Here is a 27,200-nt window from a genome sequence, read left to right as displayed (position 1 = left end):
AGAACCGACGTGCCTGATTCGCGATGACTCAATCATGGAGGAGTCCAGCCGTATTTAGGGAGTGTGTCTATTGTTTTTCTTAGCACTCAAAAAAAAAACGCAAATTGGCAAAAGCCACGCTGTGAGCTTTCTGCATTATGTTTGCAGACTTTGGGGTTATTCCTAAACAGCGGGGCTTATTTCACTTTTTGCACATGTAAGCCGAGAGTGTGATTAAATATAATTCACCTGAAATCTGATTTGTAATGGAAAGTTGGCCCTCATTTGGTCTCTCTTGATTAGGAGAATGTGCTTCACATCAGAGTAGATTCTGTTTCCTGACTGTATTAACACCATCCTCGTTTTGTTTGGAAGCAGCAAAGGGTCAGGGGGGGGGGGGTACTTACACCATACATGCAATTAGGGTCATGTCAGAGCCATGCATTTGTTGCCAATCTGGATACACAAAGCAAAATAATGTTGACATAATAACGAATCACGACCAGTCAGTCTTCATAAACCTGCTTCCTTTAATCAGGAGGGTACATTTGCAGTTCAGAGCAGCAAATAGCATACAGTACATGTGTGCTGGAAAGATGAACTGCATGTGTTAGTTTCCTTCTAATGTTTAGAGTCACGTACGAATAGCGCAATGTTTACAGTTCGGTCGCTCGGTCAATAATTCTGAAAATGACAATGAATAGACAGATACTCTTCTGCATGCAAACCAATATCTGAACACTGCTAAATGTATCCAAGCGTTTACAGAAAATGTCATATTTATTATATTTGTATCATCATGACTTTCATGAAGAAAAGCCACTCTGACACGGTGCAGGGAATCTACACTAAACTAGGCTAAAGGCTAAAGCAATGAGATTGTTAGCATTGCTTTTTATAGAGGCTAGCAGAAGGTAAAAATAGCTAGCCAAAAAAACCTCAAAGCCACAGTTTGTCACTTTTTATAGTTACTTACTGTAATACACAAACTGTCTGTTGGTTTTGCTGGGAACTCCTCGTAATGAGCACAAGTTGCCTGGCAACCACCTACCAATGGGCTAAAATGACCCATGCACCTGTAACACCCAATAAAAGCATCGTATCGTTTTACTTTCACGACAGTGACGCTGAATTTATTTTATATCAAATACTGAATATACTCATTCTTGATATTTTCATCTTGTGATGTTCACAGTATGCTACATTGCATAACTGTAATTTAACTTACAAAGTCAGGTTTGCTCTATCAGAAGTTTTAATGTTGGATAAATGAACAAATGTACTTCAGGCAATGGGGTTTTGAAACCACCTCAATTATTTCAGTCTGCATGTTTTGTGTTTTTTTGTCTGCAGGTTTTTTCAGGTTAAACTGTCCTGACCATCTCATGTCTGTAAGCTATATATGTAGACACGGCATCGGTATTATCTATTCAACTCTTGGCAAGAATATGAAATCATAATCTTTTTTTTTTTTTTCAATCTGTCCTGCTGCTGTCACAGGTTGTTATATAATAATCATTTTTTATTAAGGTGCAGGAAACTGAAAGTTACAGACATAGTTAGACAGTAAAGTTAATGATTCCTCTGACCTTAAAGCCTGATTTTCCTGCACGTTGATTGGAAAGTCGGTTGATGAGTTACACGTAAGCGCTTTGTTTCCACTTATTAGCTCGTCCTTACATCCATATAAGGACCAGCTACTAGCATGGGGACAGGCAGGTCGGGACATCGCTCTGTGCGCGCAGGTCATCGAGTCACCACAGAGGAATGTGTGTTAAACATGTTACACTGCACAGGAAGTACAGCCCCCCACCACCACCCCCCGGCCGGGAGCGAGATAAATCCGACCATCAACAGCCCGACTGTTGTTGTTTGTTGCCTTTGTCTGTTCTGTTGTTGCTGCCACTTCTTTTATTTAGGGCTCGGAAACGTGTCGCTGTTTCCATGAGATAAGCAAACACCTGAACACGAGGTGTGATTGTGAATCGGAAGCCTCGGTATTTCAGTAAAAAGTACGGACTAAAATACATCATTTGGTGCCTGTTATGACTTTTTAGTCACGCTTTTTCATTTTCAAAAGGAAGATTTTTTTCTTTTCTTTTTTTTTTTTTGAGGTGCACGTTTCCTGTTTATTACTGAAGCTCTCCATTCAGGCAGCCAGACTCCAGACCCAGCGCCCCCAGCGGCGCGGATATGTCTGCCGGTGTTCCTCTTTCCTTATCACTCCGATGTGTGATGAATTGGTCTGTCAGTTGCTTGATAGGAAACAATAACAGGAACTATAAACTTAGAATTCTTCCTGATTGTCGCATCAGTTTTTGAAATATTATTTATACTGTATAAGAGTGTGTAATTTCCTTTGTTTTTCAGAGATGACTTTTCACCTACCTTTATATTCAGTGTTTCAGTAGAAACTGTCCTATTTGAATGCAGATGTTTTTTTTCACAGCTAGTGGACACAGTGCAGATTACACAGCGTCACTATAATTTTATTGCCAATTAATGCAGCTGCACTAAATAACAACAGTAGTAAAAATAATAATATAAGCTAAGAAATGTAAGCAAAAGTGATTTTACCCTTTCAGGTTAGTTCAAAGTATTTATATTTTTAAAAACATTGTATTTTCAATTATGCATTTATTTGAATATATAAATTTAGCTCAGTGTTCCCATCTGCATACATTTGCTCTGTGTGTATAGTAAACAGAGAGTGCAGTGCCCACATACAAAGACAGACTGTGGTAGCTTCATTCAGACAGGAGGTGATAAAACAAAGCGGTAATACTAATCGAAGAACTGGCACAAGTTAGCCTGGATTACTGTAACACACTTCTTTTTTTTTTTTAAATTGCACTTCCCAAAAAGTTTTTTTGGTAGCGTGCAATAAAATTTTTACAACTTCAGCAAGAGCAGAACCACATTGTGTTGTAGTGTTTTACAGAGCTGATGCTAAAGTATTTGTTCTTGCACACAAAGCCTTAAGTGGTCTTGGCTACACTGCTGTCAGTGTTTTGCTTTCTCCTTTCATGCCCTCTGAAGTCATTCTGTACTTTTCCATCACAGCCGGAGCAAATTTCAATGAGATGAAGTCCTGAACTTTCTATATTAACATTCTTCACGTTGTTCCGCCTAACAGGAACGAGCATACAGAATATTGTTTCCTTAGAATTTCACTGATCCGTCTTGAAGCTTTTATGGTTATCAGAGAACTTCCAAGTGCACATTGTTTGCTGTAATCTGTTGTTGAAGTCTGAAAGGCCTTCACAAATCAATTTTAGATGAATGATCTGGAAAATGTGGATGTCACATTCCAGCAAATAACTCATTTATTTCATTCTCTGTTGGGGTTTGGTTTGATTTTTGTCATTTCAGGAATCCAAAATGTTCTTAGCCTATTCTGTGCAGTTCTGACAGAACATAAGGTCTTATTCCACTCCACCAGCTACCAGCGGCTTGGAGAGGCATGCCGTGCCCTGGAAGCCCTCATGTTTCCTCTTAAATACAGGTGAGTATGTGTTTGATATGGCTGGATGAGACAGAATCTCATGTGACTTTCCATTGACTGCAGTTGTGACTTTCTTGGCTTGTGATCTGACTGATCATTAACTTTGTTAATTTTTCATTCATTTCTGTAAAAACAGTTTTCTGCACCACATTAGATCACCTTTTAAAGTCCCACAATTTAACCTTCTTTAACCTCTTTTTTTTTTTTTTTTTTTTTATTTGAAATGACTCAGATATATGCGGTTACTATAACCTCCTTCCCTTTCTCCCATACATTTATTCATCACTCTCCCTTGTGAAACATATCTTGTAAGAAAGGGTATTTTAAGCTAATCCGGCCAAATGTGTTCAGGGGCTCTCAAACATAACACTAAACAACAAAACATGCGACTAAAGGAAGGAAGACGTCAGGAGGAAGGAGACAGTAAGCCTTTTTCACAGAAGACATCTTGAACCATCATTGTAGTAATATTAGTAACGACTACATCCACGTGATTTCCAGCCGTGGTGTGCCACAGTGTCTTTATGTGAAAGCAAAGTACCAACATCAAGTCGATCTAATGTGGTGTAGTAGGATGGTAACTCTACTCTAACTATAAATATTTATAAGTATGACATATATGCTCATCTGCCCCTTTATTAAGTATACCTCACTGTTAACTCACTGTTAGCGTAAATATCTAATCAGCCAATCAGCTGGCATACAACTAGGTGTATTTAGGTGTGTAGACTTGTTGAAATTCAAACTGAGCATCAGAATGGGGATGAAAGATGATTTAAGTGACATGGCATCGTTGTTGGTGCTCTGTGGGATGGTCCGAGTATTTCAGAAACTACTGATCTGAGATTCTCCCACACAACCATCTCTAGGGTTTACAGAAAAAGAGGAAGTCTCCTGTGAGTGGCGGTTCTAAAAGAACAACGCATTGAGGGCTGAAGCAACATTCAGATGACTAATTTGACATGGACAGCATTCATGACCACACTGTGCCCATCTTCTGATGACTGTTTCCAGCAGGATAACTGTCACTAGATCTCAGTCCTGTTTTTGAGATGTGGTCATGCATGATCAGCCGGTAAATCTGCTGTCGTGTCAACATGGAGCAAAATCTCTGCGAAATGTTTTCAGCAACTTGCAGAATCTATGCGATGAAGAATTGAGGGGATCCCTTTCTTTGCTTGCAAGGTGTACCTAATAAAGTGTCTGCGAGTATATTTAGTTCCTATTAACAAACGAGCAATAAAAACACCGAAACGATGATGCTACTCTGCCATTCCCTTGCGTTGTGTGCCTGTATCCTTCATTGTTTGCTTGGTCTAAGTTTGCCAACAGCAACAAGAACGGCAAAAATCAGCAGCGGTTTATTTGTCTGTCTAAGCTGCTGGAAGTTTGCACAAACACAGTCACACGTCTCAAAAAACCCTTTTGTTACTGGAAAATGTAAAACGGGACTCTCACAGAGGTGAACGGGCGTTTCAGATGACTGGTACACAATCATGGTCTTGAGTAATTCTGTTATTCAGGTAGAATTAGAAGCTACTATGTGTTAACATGATATGAAACACTGTGTCCACACACAGCGTTCTACATTTAAATTATCTGGGGTTTAGTGCAATTTTGACACAGCCCAAGTTTCCTGTAGATGATGATGATCATTTAAAATTTCCAAAGCTTGTAAAATTTGCAAAACGTATAAATGTCCTCCGTGCTTTACTGCTCTCTTATCACTTGAAATAAGTTTAGTCATCCGAGCTCCATTTTCATCATCGCGTGCAATCAAACACATCCTCTTCCCTGCGGGGAAGTATATTTTAAGCTCATAGTTGACCAATCGTTGCATAATTCTTCTTAATCTTTCTTCCGAGTAAATTTGTGCGTTTTCCTTGTGTCCGTGCATTCAGCTACCCCTACATCCCCATTCTACCTTCGCGACTGCTGGAAGTGTTGAGTTCACCCACGCCCTTCATCATCGGCGTGCACTCCATGTTTCAGAACGAAATCCAGGATCTGGTGAGTTGCAGATGTGTCACAGACATCCAGGAATTTGTCCTACCTTCATGCACAAGTTAAAGATTAGAAATTGTTAAAAGGTAACAATGAATCATTAACAGACACTTACCTTAAAGTCTTTAAAGGCTTATTTTGATATCCTCAAAGCAGGTCTTGCTTTAAGGACTTTTTCTTTCTACTGACCAGCCGAATTTACATTTTTATTTTTCCAGAAGTTTTTTGCACACAGGGTTTTAAAAGATTTCTCTATATTTAGCTGGTTGCATTTGAATCTCATCAAACATGTCTACCACACAGCGCTTCCTCCAACAGCAGTAAAACCACCTGACCTGTCAGTGTTTTGTGTGTTTTGATCAGTTGGATGTTATCATTGCTGACCTGGATGGAGGAACAATAAAGATTCCTGAGTGTATCCACCTGTCCCTGCTACCTGAACCTTTGTTACACCAAACACAGTCTACCCTGTCCATGGTGAGCACAAACGCAAACTCACACATGCACACAAAAACACCTAAAAACACATTATTTAAAGATGATGGCATCTAAAGTGAGCACCCCAAAAGTTCCTTTTCTTTGAACATTATATAATAGAGTAATAGAGTGGGTTATGTTCTGTATACGAAGTGTGCTCAGAAAGTTCCGTAATGCCGGCCAAAAAAAGCAAAAAACATACCTGACCTTTTCAAGGTCGTCTCCTTGCGACATTTAAATCTCTCCTTAGAAACCCTGCTTTGCAATTTAATTGTGGAACATACACGTGCACAAAGAACAAATGCTGACAAACTGAGCTAGCTTCCATCGCTGTTATTGAGCAGAGAATTGAGCTACAGCTCATGTCAGCCAGCTCGAAGACAGCTCATCAAGTCAGACGGGTATCCAGGTACATGCTCCTAGATTGACACCCTGAATTTATCCCTTAGGGTCACCGAGTTGTTCTGCTGTAATACTTGCCTTAAGCAAGGCAGGCAAATTGTACATTACAGCAGTGCCCTCAGTTTCCAAGGATAGCAAGAGAGACGTGACCTCCCTAGGTGGGCCCCACCTGTCTCCATTGTGATGTGACAAGGTCAGAGCCAGGAGTCAGACCTGGAACACCAGCAGGTGACTTGTTAGCATAGCTAGTAGGCTAAAAGAACATAGAAACTAGTAGTTACAGTGTTAGCACTTCAGTTCAGTTGACTTCTGCCATTTCTGGAGTAACACTTTACCTGTTGTTTTATAGACTGTTGTTGGTGATGTCACATTATTTAGAACAGAATGGGGATGACCTGTGCCTGGATGGGCCTCCTGTGTATTTTTGTTTTGGGCTCCAACAGACTGGAGAATCAGTACTGGCTGTAATATCCTGAGACAGCTGAGGAAGAACACTTGATCTGATGTGATGATCTGATCTGTACCACGTGTTTTTGTTTTTTGATATTTTTTTTTTCTGACCACACTCTGGTGGTTTTAGCGCTGAGACTCTCCTCTTCCTGAAAATAAAAAAGGGTTAAAGCCAACTTGATCCAGTTGCCATCAGAGACAGTCACGTGCAGGTAGTCAGAACAAGACTTTTATGGAGGGATCTGAACTTTGAGTGCAATGTGTGGTCACACGGCACAGGGAGACTTACTTGAAGGGATGATCGGGTAATGTTTTTGCTTTTTGCAGGAGGTGCTGCAGAGCTCTTTGATTGCACAAGAAGTCGTCTGTCATTTCATCCTTTACAAAGACAAACACATATAACTACAAATATATGGAGAAATAATGCTAATTCTTATATTCTGTTTTAATAAAATGTTTGCTTTCCTAATGAAATAATAAGGCACTTCTTGATTACCACATTACCTGGTCACTCACTGTGCACAAGCAGCGTTCCCTAAGTTAATGTTGGAATCATTTCGAGTTATTTTCCATGAATGCTTAGGATAAACAAAAACAAATGTATCGTCTGAATCTAAATCCATTTTCTTAGGTTTTACACCCGGATTTGGAGATAGCGGACAACGCGTTCCCCCCACCTCGCACCGCACCCTCCAACCTCAAGCTGTTGGTAAGTCAGCGGCGTTAACATTTGGCCTCATTTAAGTTCCTCAGTGTCTCAAGGAGTGATGTCCTCCTTCCCACACGAGGAGGACAGGCTGCCCAGAAAAGGTTTCTTATCGCAGGGAGGTTAGCGTTGGAGTGGGGGTACTAACTGACGGTAACCCATAACCCAAGTGAAGAAAAAAAAAGCATGTCTCTTGTATAATTACCTTATCAGACTGCATTTGTGGAATAGCTGTTTGATGAGTAATGTGTGTGTGTGTGTGTGTGTGTGTGTGTGTGTGTGTGTGTTCCAGGACAAGGAGGTGAGGGCCGTCTTTCTCAGGTTGTTTGCACAACTCTTTCAGGGCTACAGGTCCTGCCTGCAGCTCATCCGCATCCATTCTGAACCTGTGATCCACTTTCACAAGGTAATAAAACAACGTCATGAAATTCCCGGGTCTAAAATTAGCATTTTTGCCAATATATGACCTTTTGATTAAACTTGTTAAGCAATCCCTCCCTAGAAAACACGATGTTCCATCAATCTGCCCGCGCTGCTTTAGCCAGCAGTGTGGGCGGACTCGCACATAAAGACCTGACAGATGAACTTGTCAGAGGTGTCTAATGCGTGCGTTTGTGTGCGCATGTGTGCGCATGTGTGAGTACGCGTGTTGTTTTAAACGTGTCACAGAATCTTCGTGACTCTTCCTTGATGGTATCCGTTTGTTTATCCAAGCTTCGGACACAGTCCCGTAACCTTGGGCAAATCCGGCAGTGAGCCATATGAAACGTATTAGGTTTACATTTTTGTTTTGCGCCGGGGTTTTTGTTTGTTCGTGTCTGTGGTGTCTCCGTGGTAACCCATCAGCAAATCACCCTCAAAGTACCCCACATGGATCGCATTATAAACTAAAGCTCTGCTTATTCGCCTGGAATCCTGGAGCGGGAGGTGGGGGGCTCGAGTGAACTGTGTTTTATCTCCTCTAGCCACAGGCACATACAATTATGCGTAAAGTAAATTAAATTCATTTGCATGTAGTCATTTCTAACTGGATTTATTTCCCTTTCTGTGCACACTGAAGAACTTGCCCACGTTGCAACAATATAAAAGTCCCCCTTGCAGAGATATTTTGTGATCATGTTCTAAAAATGGCTGCTTGTTGTGCAGTCTGTAGTAAATCCATATGAACAAGGTCTGTGATTGTGAATGCTCTAATCTGACATTATCCAGACTGCCTTCCTGGGCCAGCGAGGCCTCATTGAGAATGACTTCCTGACCAAGGTTTTGGATGGCATGGCCTTTGCCGGCTTTGTCTCAGAGAGGGGTCCACCTTACCGAGCCTGCGATCTGTTTGATGAGGTACTGTACCGTGACGCACCACCGAAACTTTAGAAAGGCTCGTACATAAACACCTTTTCAATCAACTGACCCAGTTCCTAGTTTACATTTTGTTTTCTTTGTTGTTGGTGTGCTTTGCAGTTGGTGGCCTTGGACTTTGACAGCTTTAAGGAAGAGGAGGTCAACCCCGCCAAGCTTCAGAAGCACATCAGGGAGCTCTCCGAGCAGCTTTATAGAAATGTAAGTCTTCGTGCAACAAACAACTGCTAAGTTTCCTCTGCTGTGTTGGTGTGCAGTGTAGGTCTGATTTACTCATTTTAGCCTGCTCTACATGTGCACTGCTCCAAATCTGTCCCATTAATCCATGTTGTTTCCTGGTTATTGTACGTTAGGAGAACCCAAACCCCCACATGGCATTCCAGAAAGTGCCTCGGCCCTCTGAGGGATCCCACCTGCGCGTACACCAGATACCTTTCCCCGTGCTGGATGAAGAAAAGGTGGAGAAGCTTATGGAGGAGGGTACAGCAAAACACAGCAGCGCACCTCTTCCTACACGAACTGAGAAAAAGTGTGTAGTACCCGCTGGACCACCTGTTGGTATGACTCACTTTAAAACCTTATTATGCACAAAAAATACATTTCACAAAAGTGTTTGCATGTAAATTTTTAATTATAAAAAGTATTTCTCACTGCATAATCCATGCCTGCTGCAAAATGACCCAGCAATGATTTGTTTGTTTATTCCAGCATCCATCATGGGAAAGAGTTGCTCTGTGTTTAACAGCGCTCGCAGGCTGGAGGTCGTGAGGAACTGCATCTCATTCATCTTTTACAACAAGACTCTGGAGACCGAAAAGGTGATGCACACTGTTTATTTTTCTACCTTTAAACAAGCTCATAAGGCACCCGTGCTTTGGGTAACACCACATCTTCAGGCCGTTGTGGAGCAGGTCTCTCCTTAGCTTTATAGTCCTATTATGTCCCAGCTGGCACACAGACACCTAGAAGCAGGAGTAAATAAGGCCTGTGATCAATCTTTCTGCATCCCTGTGCCAGACTAAGCTGCCAAGCAATAATTACAACCGGGATTGATCAATTCCTGTCTGATCTGTTTGTCCCTGCAAGTATTTACGCTGCACTGGAGTCTTTCCTCAAAGTTATATTTCACACTACAGCCTCATCTGTAGGAGTTCATAGGTGAGCAATCAGTCCAATATGACTCCAGTGTGTTTAAAATGGGATGAGTGCCAGTTGTTTTATGTATCCTTATAGCTTCATACAGGAGTTATGTAACCCGAGCCTGCATCTGCATGCATAGGGTAAAAATGCATAGCAGGAATTCTCTGAACACCCCGTGAACTTGTAAGTCTTTGCCGTACATACAGTGCTGTGCAAAAGTATTTATCCCCTTCCTGTTTTGTTTTTTTGTTTGTTTGTTTTTGGAGATCTGTTACATTTAAATGTTTCAGCTCATCAAACAAAAGTAAAAGTAATGGAAAAGTAATTATCCTCTAAACCCCCTAAACCTAATAATTGGTTGCGGCACCCTTGGCAGCAAGAACTGTAATCAAGCATTTGCAATAACTGGCAGTGAGTCTTTCACATCACTGTGGAGGAATTTTGATCCGCACTTCTTTGCAGGTTTGTTTAAATTCAGCCACATTGGACAGTTTTGCAGCATGAAGGGCCTGTTTAAACTAAGTCCAGACTTTAACTAGGCCACTTCAAAGGTGGACTTGCTGCTGTGTTTCGGATCATTGTCCTGCTGCATAACCCAAGTGTGCTTGAGTTTTATTTTTTCACATTGGGCCAGATAGGTTTGCAATAAACAGCATTTTATATTTATTGATCTTTGCAAAAACATAATAAATCAGGAAGGAGCCAATAATTGTCATAGCACTGTAGGTGCTGTAGTGAATGGCACTTTTGACAAATACTTTATAAAATGAAGGTTTTCTGTCTTCAGTTTTTTTTAACAGTTTTAAATCACTAATAGTTTTCTGTGTCTTGTGCTAATCGACTTCTCTTCACAGGTCTTTAACTTCTTTCTAAAACCCTCTTTCTTCATTTTAACAGACGCTGCCGGCTGCACTGCGTGCGCTGAAGGGCAAGGCAGCCCGCCAATGTCTGACGGAGGAGCTCAGTCTCCATGTTCAGCAGAACCGCGCCATACTGGACCACCAACAGTTTGACTACATCATTCGTATGATGAACTGTGCCCTTCAGGTCAGTGACGTGACAGATAAACCTGCCAACACAAGTCACAGACTGTTACATCTGTACTGTAAACATGCACAGTAATATTCCATGCAGATAGGAAGGCGCAGTCAGCCTTAGAAAAGCCTGGATCTTTTTTCCCGCTGCAATGTGGGGGTCACGTTCTACAATCAGTCAACTAATCGAGAAATTTAAATGCCTAAATTTTTGATAATCAATCAGCCGTTTAAGGTTCAGAAATGTTGTAAAGTCTTTATTTGTTCCAGATTTGGGTTTTGGTCTGTTGCTTTTAACAAAAAAGTCAATTTAAACATTATCTTGGATTACGACCTTTTCTGTTATTCTAAGAAAATCAACGGTGAATAAGTAAATAATGAACGAACTACACAAACCTGATGGCTTAGAGACTATGTGGCCTTGCTTCAGAATGTATTAAGCAATGCATTTTATCAAAACTTTATATGAATGAAATGATTTTTTCCTCCTTACAATGCAAGTCTGTTTTAGAAATTGTGCTGAGACCCTCAGTGCTGTCGTCCAGAGTGCTTCCCCAAACTGTGAAGGTCAAACTTACCGTGTTATTCCCACAAAAAATTGAGATTTATTTTAACAAAGCACTTTTTCTAAAGCTGATATACAGGAAAAAAATTTTCAGATCCATGTAAATATTTTAGTTCAGTATCACAAAGTAGACTTTATGAGTTTAAAAGATGAGCTGTAGAGAGTCAGACAGTAATGCTTAAGTTCTCATACAGGCTTAGGGACATGGTGGCGACCACTTAGTAAACCCTGGTCACGAGGGAAGAATGCATATTCCCCAATAGACTGCGATTGTTCGATGGATGTTGCTTGCAGTCGCTGTGAAATTGAATCGGTAAGACCCAGCGTGCAAGTTTGGAGATCAATAAGTGACCTCGCCTGCTGGTAACCTCCAGTCGCTATGGAAACATGTGTATTCCATCACTGGTTGGTGAGTGGTTGTTGGTAGTTTTAGCGTGAAATTGGTCGTAAAGAAGTACACAGTGATGCATCCAAGATGCCCTTGTGATTATTTTGTTTCTAGCAGGCTACAGTCGCTGGTTTTCTTGGAAGATGCCAAGTCATCTGCAAACACTCGCAAAACACTCCAAGCCATGGTGAAACTATAAAAAAAAAAAATGCCATGCAAACCAGAAAAGGAGAAAGTTCACCTTCAAAGTAAAAGCTGTGATCAGGCACATCTACTTTGAAGCCATATAAAGTTTGCTTTTATTTGCAAGAGTCTGGCCTTGTGTCATGAGACTAACGACCTATGAGTCCTAACAATACTTCTCAATGTTAATCGGATACTGTTTGAGTCTTCTTCGTGCCCTCCTGGTGGTTCAGCTATTTGTCAAAGTGAGTACGTAGTGTGGGTTTTTTTTTTTTTGCAGCTTATAAAAAGTCTGTAAAGCTTTACTCAAACAGAGCAGTTGGTCTTAATTGGTAGTTCCCCTTGTTTTATTAGTGTGAGTAAACCCATCTGAGGGATTTTAAAAATTTAAGCAAAACTCAAAAAGTACAGCATTTATAGAGTGACTTGAGATTCCAGTCATTCCCCCCCAAATAACAGAAAACCAATTAATCCCACCATCTGCTGCTCTAGGGACGTGCAAAACGTGCAAGTTGCTTCAGAGTTTTTAAAATGGAGTTTTGATTAATTTGGCCTTTCGAGAACGAAAAAAAGGGAAGAGAAAAGTAGTTCGTCCCTTTCGGTGTTTGATTGTCTTCATTTTCAGGATCAGAGACTTTATCGCTGGTCTGCATTTACCAAAGCTTTATAAAACCAAACTCTCGTTTGCACAGCCTCTTTAGTTAAATTCTATCTCAAGTATAAATCAAAGCTGCGTGCTTTCATGTTGTTACATGAAAGCTGGTGTGTCATTTGGTCTTCACCATCAGAACAAAACCTGCAAACCTGGGCTTAAAATGTTCTTTCACCCAAACTAATGAACCTGTTGAACAGGTATGTTCTAGGAATAGGTCATCTGTATCTTAAGTGCTGTCTACAATACAAACAAGTAAACCTACATCCATGCCGTGCTGATATTTACTATTTTCATTTGTTCTGCTCTTGTAAACTACATGTTAGACGTGAACATGTTGAAAAAGAATATAACAAAACATGTTTGCTGAAATGCTAGTAATCCAAAGTGACACATGAGAGAAAGTAATAATTTCACAAATAGAGATACAGACGTGGAGTACACTTTTGATGAATTGCAACAAAGTATGTAATCAGCCTTTCTCTAAAAATGTTATTTTTTAGTTTTTAAAGATTGTATTGTTTGTTTTTGGCCTTAAAGCCAGGTTGGCTTTCAGCTCTCGCACTTATGTTCGTCTGGCATTTGTCTCACGTGATCCAAATATGCATTTTAAGATGTGGGGCCAGTTATTACGTTTAAATTCTGCTCCGTCACCTTTGTTTCAATACCCAGCAAACAAGGACCCCATAAAGATGTTACAGAGTGCGCCGCGGCCGGCCGGATTGTGTCTGTGTGTGCGTGTTCAAAGGTCCTTCAGAGCTTCACAAAGCCAAAGTGACCTATTCTGCAAAAAATGTTCATGCTTCTTGCGTGATGACAGCCACATGCCGCCTCAGTATTTCTGGCGCGTGTGTTGATCTGACACGTTGATTTGCAGTGACATCATCATTAAGAAACCACTTACAACATTTATCGTTAAACTGTCAACTTCAGGCGGCTGTGTGACTTTTCTGTTTTCTGGTTACAATCAAAGAGTTAGCAGGAAGTGCTGAGTAGTGCGTGCGCTGCAGAGTAGGTTAAAGGTTGAGGCGCTGGAATCAGATGAAACTGTACCTTGGAAGTATGTATTAACTAGCTTTTCTTTCTTTGGCTATCTCGTTAGACGCGCTAACAATCTGTGAGTGTCTGTAAGAAATTTACAGTTGTGCATTTTTTCCTGTTTAAACATCTGTTGTTGGCCTTATCTCTGCTGTGTTTCTCTGCCATGAGTAATACCCCCCTTATTGAGGCATTTATGTTAATTGCTCATTTATATGAGTGTGCGTGCGCATGTGCGTGCGTGCGCTGGTCAATGCTCTAGCTTTTAGAAGTAAAAGTTGCGCAAACCATGTGGGGGAACAAGCCCTGCTGTGGATGTGTCCTGGCATTCCAACCATTTCCTGTCAGATAGGATTATTAGCCTTCTGTGCTCTGCTCTCTCATGGCCTGCAGCGTCATGATGGTGCTCACGGACACGCTCTGAATGGAGGTTTACTGTGAGAGGGTGTCAGAGTCCGAGGTCTATGGGAAGCGATCGCCTCGGCACAGAGTCCATGCGTCATTTATGATCCCGACTTCAACCGTGTGACATGGAAAAGTGTACAGTAATGCATATTAAGTGTAGATGTTGCGGGGGGGGGGCTCCATCTAGCTGTCCTATATGGACTGCATGTTGCCACATCTGAGCTGATGAACCCTGATGTACCCTTTACCCTCACCCCTCCATCCACTCTAGCTTAATTTCTGCCTGCTGCACTTTAATCACTTTGAACATTTCCTTTAATAGTTATTAGTGATTACATTTGTACATTATTTAGCTCCTAAATTAGTCTCTTGCTGTGAGAAAATGCCCTCTTGTCTGCCTTAGTGGTCTTAATGGACTGCCTTATGTAACTCACTGGTCACTGGGAATCTGTACTTAGCATCATTCCCATGTTCGGATAAATGTTTCTCAAGGATGTGTACCAGTGTGGCCAGGTAAACATCAGTGCTAATCGGATATCGTGCTTTCACTATGGAATTTCTGTTTGTTGCTCATCCGGGTGACACAAATGTCAGCTATGTTGCTTATTTTTTGCCTAATTCCTTTTCCTATTCGTAATTCCAGACGCAATTAACAGTAATAAGCTATGAGGCAGGCGCTCCTCTGTTTGCCCGCTGCCGTGAAAGTCCCATAAATGCATGCCGCAAGTGTCATCCCGCAGCTTTCCTGGAAGGTGCTAACACAGGAAGTTAGTGTTTGCTCACATCCTACAGCGTTTTGTGTCACATGCTGACAGCCGCCTTGTGTTTGTCTAGTGCATACGTGTCTGAAACAGAATAGCGGTGTTAGTCATCCTCGCTGTTATAGCTACAGCAGGCTAAAGAATGAGGGAAAAAGGTTAAACACACAGTAAATAATGGAAGGAAATGGAGGCTGCAGGGTGTCCGTGCAAACAGCAACAGCTTCTTCTCCCTCTTTTCTTGAAAACCCAAATAACATGTGTTAAGGACGAGTTCCCCACCATGAACCATATGGACGCTGTGAGAATGACTGAGAGCTTAATGCAGTACCTTTTGTCAAGTGTTTGATGGACTACAAGCACTCATTCAGTCTAATCTGCTGGAGATTTCACTGCTATCTCTTCACTTTGTTACTCGACCTCAAAAGCTTTTGAGCTGTCACTTATCTTCTCTGTCTGCTCACAGGAGATTAAGGTGGACGTTTGTAGGTGATAAGTGTGGCTTAAGTGAAGCCGATTAAGTCTTCTTTATATGAAAGGTGATATGGTGAAGTAGCCAAACCCCTCCCCTTTCATCTCCAGCCTTTCTTGGACCATTTTGTGAAAAAGGCCCCGGTCAACGCTAAATTTCTGTGTTTTTCCCTAGGAGAGTACTCATTTGTAAAATATTCACACTCTTCTGCCTGTGCATTTCCACTTGTTGTTCTATTTTGTCTGGGGTCCATGAACTCCAGTGACCTGCAGCTTTGTCAAGGATGCTGGGTAAACAATGCTTTGGTGCCGCTCCAGTAAGCTGGAACATTTTACCACAGCCCAAATGACTGCAAAGGAAAAAAAAATACTAGCAACAAGAAAACTAAAGCAGAAACCGTGTTGCTTTGTCGACGGGGGGGCTTTGGCTTTCATGTGTTTTGCATTTTCTCCCCTTTGTACATTCTTGCCTGTGCGCGTTTTCAGGAGTGGCGGTAAGAGGGCCCCCCATTACAGACCGCTATCAGAAAGTGGAGCATTCCTCCGCCTATCTCCCTCTCCAAAATGAAGCACTCTGATAGTATGTTGTTTTTGAAGAACACAGTCATGGTTTTAAGAGTCTCATTTTCACGTGACGTTGGTCCAAAACCAATAAATTAAATATGAAAACATTTGTCATACAGGTTTTTTTTTTTTTTTTTTTAATGACTCGGGGTTATCCGGTGCGGCACAAGGTCAGAATCAGTGCTGTTGTTTGTACATGGTCTTAAATCAAGTTTCCTCTGGCTGTTTTCATTTGCAGAGTTCAACGAATAAATCCCAACAAAGCTTACTGCACATAAGTACCAATTTCCTGTGGCTGAAGCACTTTTGAGTCCAACTCGGCTCTTTTTCTTTTGTTCCCCATTGTTTTCTATGGTCTGTGTAAGAAAAGTTTAGTTTGGGCCCCTAAGCGCCTCCCACCTTCAGCCTCCCGTGTAGTGATTTTTGTCTTAATGCCATCCTTTTAAAAGCGCTGTTAAGCACCGCCTCTCTGACCTGAAACAGTCTCACATACAGAGACACATTGGAATGGTGTGTAAATGTCAAAGAGGGAATATTTTCAACCAATCCCTTTTGAAATTAAAAAAACACCTATAAAAAAAGAAAATTGAATTTGCTTTCTGGCCCGTCGTGGATGCTTGATTAATGGTTGCAGCGTTTTGTGGCCAAAATAACTGCACTTTACGCAACATCTTGTGAATTTTTTTTTTTTTTTTTTTTTGAATTAGCCTTGTATGGCAGTCTAGCTGAATCAATATCAATAAATTGAAGACTGGGACACACTGACAGTCGTGTCAAGGCAGGAATTATATAAGAAGATTGAAAGCATATGTCATAACGGTGCAAAAGAGCAGAGTGAGGGGATTTGGCTGGCCTGGTTTTGAGCTTTGCCCTGACATTTAACAGAACAGTGTCTTTATGTAACAGGACGTTAGAAATGCTGAAGATGGATTCTTTGCCACCCAAAGTTCTCCCAAAGTCACATTTCTGCATTGCTAATTTGTAGCTGTTGATCAGCAGAGCCCTCAAAGACCACGTCTCTGCTGTTGTCATGCAATTTAAAATTGTGTTGACATCATAAAATATTTTCCCACTAAGTTATCAAACCTGATGATAGTATGGTTGAAAAGATGTTCTCTCCGAGTTTCGCACCATGCTTTGTTTCCTGCCCTGTTCTCACTTCTCTCTTACTTTTCACCCCGCAGGACTGCTCCACCTCTGAGGAGTTCACGGTGGCTGCTGCACTGCTGCCCCTGTCAACAGCATTTTACAGGGTAAGGAAATAATAATTCGATCAAAGCATAGAAGTGTGTGCCTTGAATGTAAATCTTTTGCTCCACCTGTTTTCTCAATGTCACCTATATCAGCACTATTAGAAAAAGACTGAAAAAGCTTCTTTATAGAACATACAACAGTCACCCCTATCAATTCAGCTGTTCCAATCACTTCCATGGCCGTACGCGTATAAAATCAAGCACCTAGGCATATTGAATGGGTCACACTCAGGAGCTCAACGAATTCTAGCGTGGTGACAGGATGCTAACTGTGCAACAATTTGTGAAATTTCCTTGCTACTAAATTTTTAACTGTTACTATTCCCAATCGGATCCAAAAGTGGGAGTAATTGGTAACGACAGAAACTCAGAGCGGGGTCAGCGGCTGCTGAGGCACATAGTGCACAGAGGTCACCAACTTTATGCAGAGTCAATCACTGCAGACCTCCAGACTTCATCCTGCCTTCAGAATAGCTCAAGAACAAAGTGTAGAGAGCTTTATGGTATGAGTTTCCATAGCTGAGCAGCTGCATTCAAGCCTCATATCACCAAGCACAATGCAAAGTGTTGGATGCAGTGGTGTAAAGCACCCCACCACTGGAATCTAGGGCAGTGAGACGTGATCTCTGGAGTGACGAATGAACAGTTTGGGGATGGCCCCTTCCTGTTTCAATATGACTTGGCACTAGTACACAAAGCAAGGTTCATAAATGGATGAGTCTTACCTCACAAGTGCACTTCTGGAAGAATCGTCAAAAATGACCATAAACACAGTCCTAAACCTTGTAGAAAGCCTTCCTAGAAGAGTTGAAGCTGGTATAGCTGCAAAGCGAGGGCAAATATCATATTAAAGATCATAAGATTATATTAAGAATGGTATGTCACTTGAATTCATAAGCTTGTGAAGGCAGAAGAAAAAATACTGTTGGCAATATTGTGTAGCAGCGCGACTTAGGTTTACAAAAGTGCATCTGAAGAAACCGCAAGATCTCTGGAACAATGTGCTTTGGACAGATGAGACCAAAATGGAGAAAACCATCATATCAGCAGAAACACCTGACCACCTACCAACTGCTAAGCACGGTGGTGGAGGGGTGATGATTTGGGCTTGTTTTGCAGCCACGTTGCAAGCTATTGTTGCTAAAGGTGGTTGTACAATATAATCTATCAAGGAGTGTGCTTAGGTTTTCACATGACTGCATTGATACCTGTGAACTTAATTTTTCCCACAGCTGTATGCAAACACTCTCTTACCCCCTGTGGTTTCTAGCCATGCATATACTCTAGTTTATTCAGTGAAACTACTGTCTCTAAGCATATAAAACAATCTTAGATGAATTATTTTTTTGAGCTTATCAGCGCATTGACAGATGGTACTGGACTGGACTCTTTCAAACCTGTCAGCCTAAACATGTTAAATATGTTGCTCCTAAATCTCATCAAACTGAACCTGCAAGCACTGACTCCTGTTGAACAGATCAGCTCCGGGGATTACGTTGAACTGGGCAGTTTCTGTCACTATTTTGGACCATCACTGTCTGTAATTCCACTGTGGAGGTCTTGTGAAGTTCTCTGTGTTTTGGTTTCTTGCTGGCTGTTGTGAATTGTAGATGGGCTTGTGTGCACAGCTGGTTTAAGGAACTGAACCATTTCCCTTGTCTTCGCCCTGCCCTAACTGCCACCGCAAGTGTGATAATGCATAAACAATGAAGTGCTGTAACGGGATTTGGACTAATAAAAATCAGCTTTGTCTTAGTTTTATTGCAGATATTTGGGTAGTGAGATGCATCCACAAGCTGGATACAGCGTCTGTTACATGCTTGTCCATGTCAGTAAACTTTTTTTTTTCTTCCCATGACCCATACAGTACACCTCTCAATCATCATTTTTACTGGCAGCCCAAGAGTTTCAAGTGGTAGTTGACCTTAACATTGCCATTGCCTTCACAATAGAGAAGTTTCTACACAGGGAATAACCAGAGAAAGAACTGCTTACTTGACTTTTCGACCCCTGCTAGAAGCACACAGTATTTTAAAGCCAGCGGTGGCCTTTGGTTTCCAAATCATCTAATCAACCACAACTATGTCCTTGCAGCTTACTTGTTGCTATAGGAACAGACACAACTGTCCACACTGGCGTTTTGTTGGATACCAGTGTCGTACCCTGATGGGCTGGACTGGGACCTGGCCTGCTCTGTGCCACCACATGACTTATTCAGTTCACATGCCACAGGCTGGTGTAACTTTCTTTGATATTTGTTGTTTTTCTCATTTCTCTTCAAACCCACCAGGGCTGAAACTTCATCATTTTCTCTCAGAGTCTCTCATGTAAAATTACTTATCGTTACAAAGTGGTTTCTGTCTCAACTATGTTAACTGATCATAAGTCACAGTTACCACACACTGCAGCGATTTCCTCCCTTTTCAGTTAGAAGATTAAAAATAATGCCTTTTGTGGCACAGGCAGCTTGTTAGAAGTAAAGACATTTAGAGAAAGCCATTTTTCTTTGTTGTTTACAGATGATTGGAATTAATGACAGCATTGAGCTGTGTTTCGTCCAAAGGGGGAAAAGTAAAGTGAGGTCACGAAGGAATCTGCCAAAAATGTCTGTAATCTCTGGTTTAATAAAACAAGGATCATGCAGTGGAAATGTGAGAAAAACAAAGCGTGGTAATGGAGCATGGCAGCAGCTGTCATTTTGGGTGGGGACTGTGAGGCATGCATGATCTGATATCTCACAATTGATTTCCATACCCTGTTTCACATGTTTCTGTACATGTTTAATATTTTTATTCATTGTTTCCACATTAGTGTATGCAGCTAAGAAAAATCTTGTATCAAAAAGTATTTTGAGTGTGGATGCAGCACCTTAAGCAGGCTGCAGCAGCCTGCCATGTCATCAACATTTATATTCTTCCTACATTTGTTACTGGAGCCTCCCATCAGACACACTGATCACTTTTCCTTTATGTTCACAAGGGTAATCTTAATAGATTGCTAAACTGCACTCTTTTTGCTCAGAAGGACAATATCTGAACATCAGTCTGTGTCCACAGGTCAGTACCGAAGCTTTGTCCCATTGAGATCAGATCTGTTTTACAAAGAACACCTTGTTCTACCTGCCTATTTACTCTTCAACTTCACATCTGCACTCAGCTGACACTTTGTTAGGTGGAACTTTAATTCTTTGTGACATACATTCAGTAAGGTGCTGGAAACAATAATCCGAGATTTTGGTTCATATTGCCATGATAGCATCACACTACGCTGCAGATTTGTCGCCTCCACATCCGTGATGTGAATCTCTCGTTCCACCACGTCCCAAAGGTGCTCTATTGTTCTGAGGTGTGGTGACTATGGAGGCCATGTGAGTGCAGTCAACTCATTGTCATGTTTAAGAAACCAGTTTGAGGTGATTTGAGCTTTGTGACATAACGTGGTGTGTGTTATCTTGCTGGATGCAGCCATCAGAAGATGGGTACGCTGGACATGGTCAGCATGGATGGATCCATGCTTGTTTGTTGTTTATGCCAAATTTTGAGCCTACCATCAGAATGTTGCTTCAGCTTTCAATGTGTTGTGCGTTCAAGAGATGCTCTTCTGTATACTTTTGTTGTAATGTGTTGTTATCGGAGTTCTTTGAATCTGACCTCATCAATAGGACATTTCTGCCCAGAGAATTACGGCTCACTGGAGGTTTTGTCTTTTTCGGACCGTTCTCTGTAAACACTAGAGATGGTTGTGTGGAAGAATCTCATTAAATCAGCAGTTTCTGAAAGACTTGGGGCAGCCTGTTTGGCACCAACAACCATGCCATGTTCAAAGTCAGTTTAATCACCTTTCTTCCCCATTCTGATGCCCAGTTTGAACTTCAGCAGGTCGTCATGACTATATGTGCATGCCTAAATGCACTGAGCTGCTGCCAGGTGATTGGCTGATATTTACATTAACAGGCAGTTGAATAGGTGTACCTTACACGGTGGCCACTGAGCATAGATTAATATATAGTGTAGGGTTGGGCGATATGTAAAAATTTTCCAACTGACAATCGTCAGTCCAATAATCGACGATGGGCAATATATTTGCGCATGCGCAGACCTTTTGATGGGCGGAGCAATCATGCACGGACTGATTTGTGCGTTTACAACACAGAAGAAGTCCAAACATGGACGAACTAATTTTAAAAAAAACCATTAGGGCTCTCAGCGTTAACGCGGTCATCACGATTAACGCCATTAAAATTTTTAACACAATCAACCCATCTGGAGCGCAGAATGAACAAACTTTGGACAAACTGCCCAAAATGCGTTGATAGAGACATTTCAGGGATTTTGACTCAGTCTGCGCTCCAGATGGGTTAATTGTTAATCGCGTTAGTTGTGTTGACGGCGCGTTAACGCTGACAGCACTAAAAAAAATATAAAGTCGCCAATTTGGGATCAAAGAGGTAAACTTAAGGATGTAACCAAAGTGGTGTGCCGCTTGTGCAGACGTATAGTTCGAGTAAAGTACTCAAACAGGACTAACTTGCATGAGCATGTACGTGTCCACCATCCGGCTGAGTATGCTAGGCTATCACCAGCTTCTGCAGGTCCATCAACAAGCATTTGGGCGCACTCTGAGGAGGGTGCATTTGCTCGCAGATGAAAGAGGGTGCTGTTAAAACAGCGCTATTATTTTTTTTTTCTGTTGACTGTTTCTATTAGCTCCATCATTATTAGCAAACCAACTCATGGGCAAATAAATCAATAAATTGTCCTTGTAAAAATGATAGTCGATATATTCATCACCCAACCCTAATATAGTGCCAATCCAAACTCAACCCTACACAATCTTGAAAGACATGATGTAGGAGTTTTGATAGATGCTCTTACTTTGCTTTCACATAAAGACACTGTGGCATGCCAAAGCTGTAAAGCATGTGGATGTAGTAATTAAACTGTTACTAATATTACTACAATGACTGCTCAAAATGTCTTCTGTGAAAAGGCTTACTGTCTCCTTCCTCCTGACGTTTTCCTTCCTTTAGTCACATGTTTTGTTGCTTAGTGTTATGTTTGCCCGAAGAGCCCCTGAACATATTTGGCCGGATTAGCTTAAAATACCTTTTCTGATGATAGCATCACACAGTTGCTGCAGGTTTCTCGGCTCCACATTCATGACGTGAATCTCCCGTTCCACCACATCCCAGGGGTGCTCTTTTGGATAGAGATCTGGTGACGGTGGAGGTTATTTGACTACAGTGAACTCATTGTTATGTTCAAGGAACCAGTTTGAAATAATTTGATCTTCGTGACATGGTGCGTTTTCCTACTGGAAGCAGCCATCAGGAGGTGGACATGGTCAGCAACAATACTCAGGTAGCTTGAGGTAAACAATGCTCAGTTGGTACTAAGGCAGGCGTCGGCAGCCTTCATCATCAAAGGAAGCACAGGCGGTTGACGGAGAACAGATGTAATGGGAGAGAATAAATTAATACATATAATATATGTACTAATGGGGTTACGGTTAACCCTAATTATAACCCATGGCTCACCAGCCACAGGTTGCCGACCTCTGAATTAAGGAGACCAAAGTATGCCAAGAAAGTATCCCCCACACCGTTACACCATGACAAAGGCCTGCACTGTTGATACAAAGCAGGATGGATGTTTTGTGTCATGTTGTTTACACCAAATTCTGACCCTATCATTCAGATGATGCAGCGAAAATCAAGACCAGACCTGGCTCTCTTGTCCAATTTTGGTGAGCCAGTTTATTGTTCATGCTCGCTGTGGACGTCTGCTGCTGTAGTCCATCTGCTTCGAGGTTCAACGCGTTGTGCATTGATGATTGATGATGCTCTTTTGCATACCTCGGTTATAACCAGTGATCATTTGAGTTACTGTGGCCTTTCTGTCAGGTCGAAGCAGTCTGACCTCTGGCATCAACAAGACATTTTCACAAAAAGACTGCCGCTCACTGCCGCTCTTTTTCAGACCATCCACTGTAAATGCTAGTGATGGTTGCATTGAATGTTTGAAAATCCAGGAGTCTGTGAAATACTCAGACTAGCCTGTCTGGGCAGGCTGTTGCTTCCAGCTGTTTCTAGAATCCTTTTGTCTTAGTTCATTACACAAGTGCACCATCAGAAAGCAGCAAAGTCTATCCATAAGCTTCTCCAACACAAAAATAAATCAAATGACATTGTAGTCTTCACTCCAGATAGGTGAGGTCTCACAGTTTAGTAATTCCTTGATCCGTTGACTGAATATTTTCAAAATTGTGTAAAGTTCCTGTTTTTCCAGAACCCATAGAACAACAAGAGTATGTCATTTATCTTGTCCTGAGTAATACTGCTTTAGTAAGCCTTCTGCAGGACTTTCCACAATTGTGTAATAAAGCTGTGATGAATGCTCACCTAAAAGGCACCTATTGTATAAATGAGAGGCTTTAGTCCCAATAAAACCACACATTTAGATGAATGACCCTCACTTGAACTGACGTAATCTCATAATCCTGCATGAGAACCACACTGGAGACGAAGTTTGATTTGTTGCAATAAAGTGTAACAGTCCAGTACCATTGTTGCATGAGAAAAGGTTTTCCAAGTTTTCAAATAATTTCCACTGTAACAGTCTTGAAAGAGTCTCCTAGGCAGGAATTTTTGCAATTTTGATATAAAAAGATTCAAAGATAAATTAGTTTCTATTTTTTGTTTTCATTTGAATCAGAGTCTAAGCACACTTTAATCAATGATGCACATTTCTCACTGTGGGAAAAAACTTTTCCTTTTGCACCACAAGCCAAAGTTTGGGTAAAAATTATCCTTCCTCTGTTCAGACAGTGCACTTTAAAGACTGTTAGTTCAAGGTTAGGAGTCAGACATTGGTCAAGTTCCTGTTTGATATTCTTGGCCAGACTTTGGCAGGCTCACAGTGTGTTCATGCTTACAGTGGCACTGTCCCCACGGCCCTCGAGTCTCCAGGTCGGGTAATGTGGGAAGCTTTCTCTCTCTCTCGCTCTCTCTCAGCTCATGTCCCAGAAGCTGCTGGATAGAGACCGTGTTTAGTCTTATGGCTGGCCATATAATTTACACTCAAACCCTATGCTATTGACCCAAATTCTCTATTAAGTTGTTTTGCTTTCCCCTCAGCTTATCCCTCCCCTGAATGTTTTGCTCACACTAAAACAGTGTAAATATTACAGACTGTCTAGTCTAAATCATGCATGTCATTTGGCCTGTGCAGGTAAATTTTATTTAAATGCCTCAGAGCTTTTGGACAGCGGCCCATTTGTTAAAGGTGAGGTCTTCTCTTATGCATTGTCTAGTGAGACGTGGGTTTATCAGGAGATGAACGGGTGTCATTGATGCATTGAAGTGTTATTCTGCCCTTTTACTGCCCCACCTGAGGCCTTTATCCTGACATTTGAATGTGTCACCAGATTAAATGCCTCCGCGTGGGGGAAAATGCAGATTGAATGCAGCAGCCGTTTGAAAACCCAAACACAAGACTGGATGACTTGCACAACAAGAGCACTTGACTGTTAGCATTCTTTCATCCAGAGTTTATGCCTGGAGGCATTTGGCAGCTTGTTCTGTCAAACTGCTCTCCACTTTGTCCCCACAAGGAAGATGACGTACTCGGTGACCCCTGACTATCTCCGAAATGCCTCACCGTATCTGTGTTTTCATTTTTCTTTCGGAACATTTATATTACTTGTACATTGTGTTTTTGCACAATTGTGGACGCCACGATAGGCATGTTTATTAGTATGACTGTCGGCATGTGTTTCTCTGTTTGTTTGACTTGAATACGCTATTTGAAGGCAGGCTTTTAGACGCTTCACGACTTGAGTTGCTCTCCTCGCAATGCGCGCACTCGCGCAAGAATTGCAAAAGTCGGAGATGGATCGTGTTCAGGTCAAGCGTGCATTCTCACTCCAGGCTCCTTCAGAAATGATGATTGTTTTTACATCAACAGTTCAGGAATGCTATGAATTCTTCCAAAGCGCGTAAATAATGTTGCTGCCCCGAAGCTGGCGACGTATCAGATACAGCAGTCTGCATGCGAGTGCGTCCTCCCTTCAGCGACAACATTCACCATCTCAGAGATGCAGCGGACATGCATAACGCTGCATGGCTGAGGCAGTTATCAATCATATTATGAACCTCTGGATAAAATCAGAGTTCAAAGTGAGATTCTAAATCCTGATAGCATAATTCCTCTGACTTGTGCACGGCTTTTTCTCCTTTCTGTCTCCCCTTGTGTTTTTTTGTTTTGTTTTTTTCAGCTTGTTTTTACCCAGCCCTGCATTCCTCCTCTTCACTGATCACACAGCCAGATGGGGCTAATAGTGGTATACTCCCTCCTTCCCTTCATCTTTACTTCCTTCTATTCTTTCCTCCTCCCTTTCCTTTCCTTTCTTTTCTCCTTCCCTTTTCCCTTCCTCCTTGCACATCTGTCTGGTGCTTTTCAAATGAGTAAGAGCCAACCTGGGTCGAAATGACCTAAAAACTCCTGATAAGTCAAAGTACAGCCACTGACAAATCGCACACACTCGGACCCTCCTACACAAACTACACACTCCCTCGCAGCATCTCTTGCAAGACTGACAGAGGCTAGTACAGTACCATCTAGGGGGCTGCTATTCTGTTCCTATTTGTCAGTATTTATTTATAGCTGTGATCAATTTAGCTCCATCCCTCCACTCCTACTGAGTTTGAGCAGGTCTGTTAGCTTCAGTTTATCTTTGTCATTTTATCCAGTGCGCCTAAGGATTATTCCCATATTTATATTAAGGGAGTGCGCTTGGTGCTTCTGCCGGTACGAGTCTTTAATCATTTCCTATTCTGTGGAAACAGTTTATCTACACGAGTTCTCATAATGACATCCTAATGTTGTCTACAAGTATGTCTTCCGGCACCTTGCATTTAAGCGTCAGGTGAAATCTGTGTCTAGTACGAGTGGTTTAAATGGAAGGAGAGGTTACACTGTGTGTGTTAGTGCTGAGGCATCATTTAGGAACAGTTGATGGCAAAGCCCTGCAGGAGGAGCTGTTACAAATGGAAAATACTTTGTTTTTCTCATGAAAAAACTCAACATTATTTCTATAGTAGTATTCTGACCAATTCTGGACCCCCTTTTGCCTTCAGAACAGAGAGTTGGGTCCATATTAAACTGTTTGACAACATCAAACATTTGGTGAAGATTTGTCAACTGCACATCCATGATGTGAATCTCCTGTTCCACCCCAGTCCAAAGTCACTCTATTGGAGTACAGTGTCATGTTCAGGAAATTTGTTTGAGATCATTTGAACTTTGTGGCATCACAAGATGGTACGCTGTGGTCATAAAGGGATGGATAAGTGTGGCAAGAAAATATACCTGACAACATTACACCAGCAGCAGCCTTAAACGTTTGTTTACGTCCATAAACTAGCCTGGTTCTGCCGGAGGTTTCTTCCTGTTAAAAGGGAGTTTTTCCTTCCCACTGTCGCCAAAGTGCTTGCTCATAGGGGCTCATATGATTGTTGGGTTTTCTCTGTATGTATTATTGTAGGGTCTACCTTACAATATAAAGCGCCTTGAGGTGATTGTTGTTGTGATTTGGCACTGTATAAATAAAACTGAATTGAATTGAACTGAATAACATGCCCTGTACCAGCAGAAATTGATTCTCATCAGACATCAATCTTCTGTTTTGTTAGCCTCAGTTTCCCGTTCTTAGGTGATGGTGCACTTGGTGTGGCTTCTGTTGCCCGTCTGCTTCAAGATTTTGATGTGTTGGTCATTCAGAGATGCTCTTACCTTGGTTTTAACAGGTGAATTACTTGAAGTTAGTCTTGTGTTTCTGTCAGCTCGAGGCAGTCTGACCTCAAGCTGGCAG

The 27,200-nt window shown here is 41.6% G+C and overlaps 1 protein-coding gene across 3 annotated transcripts in view; it reads left to right on the top strand.

Moving 5' to 3' along the window:
• sbf2 (SET binding factor 2) overlaps positions 1 to 27,200 on the top strand; it is a 119,017-nt gene that overhangs the window by 57,696 nt on the left and 34,121 nt on the right. For all 3 annotated transcript variants that reach the window (XM_039610550.1, XM_031735931.2, XM_031735930.2), the window contains exons 7-17: positions 3,352 to 3,484; positions 5,386 to 5,494; positions 5,852 to 5,965; positions 7,449 to 7,526; positions 7,816 to 7,929; positions 8,733 to 8,861; positions 8,982 to 9,080; positions 9,233 to 9,437; positions 9,588 to 9,697; positions 10,917 to 11,066; positions 17,262 to 17,330. In XM_039610550.1, the coding sequence (XP_039466484.1) occupies positions 3,352 to 3,484; positions 5,386 to 5,494; positions 5,852 to 5,965; positions 7,449 to 7,526; positions 7,816 to 7,929; positions 8,733 to 8,861; positions 8,982 to 9,080; positions 9,233 to 9,437; positions 9,588 to 9,697; positions 10,917 to 11,066; positions 17,262 to 17,330 (1,310 nt within the window). The remainder of the gene's footprint in view (positions 1 to 3,351; positions 3,485 to 5,385; positions 5,495 to 5,851; positions 5,966 to 7,448; positions 7,527 to 7,815; positions 7,930 to 8,732; positions 8,862 to 8,981; positions 9,081 to 9,232; positions 9,438 to 9,587; positions 9,698 to 10,916; positions 11,067 to 17,261; positions 17,331 to 27,200) is intronic.

Source organism: Oreochromis aureus, linkage group 1 (assembly GCF_013358895.1).
Source record: "Oreochromis aureus strain Israel breed Guangdong linkage group 1, ZZ_aureus, whole genome shotgun sequence".
Taxonomy (NCBI): domain Eukaryota; kingdom Metazoa; phylum Chordata; class Actinopteri; order Cichliformes; family Cichlidae; genus Oreochromis; species Oreochromis aureus.
This window is presented reverse-complemented; position numbering and strand designations above follow the sequence as displayed.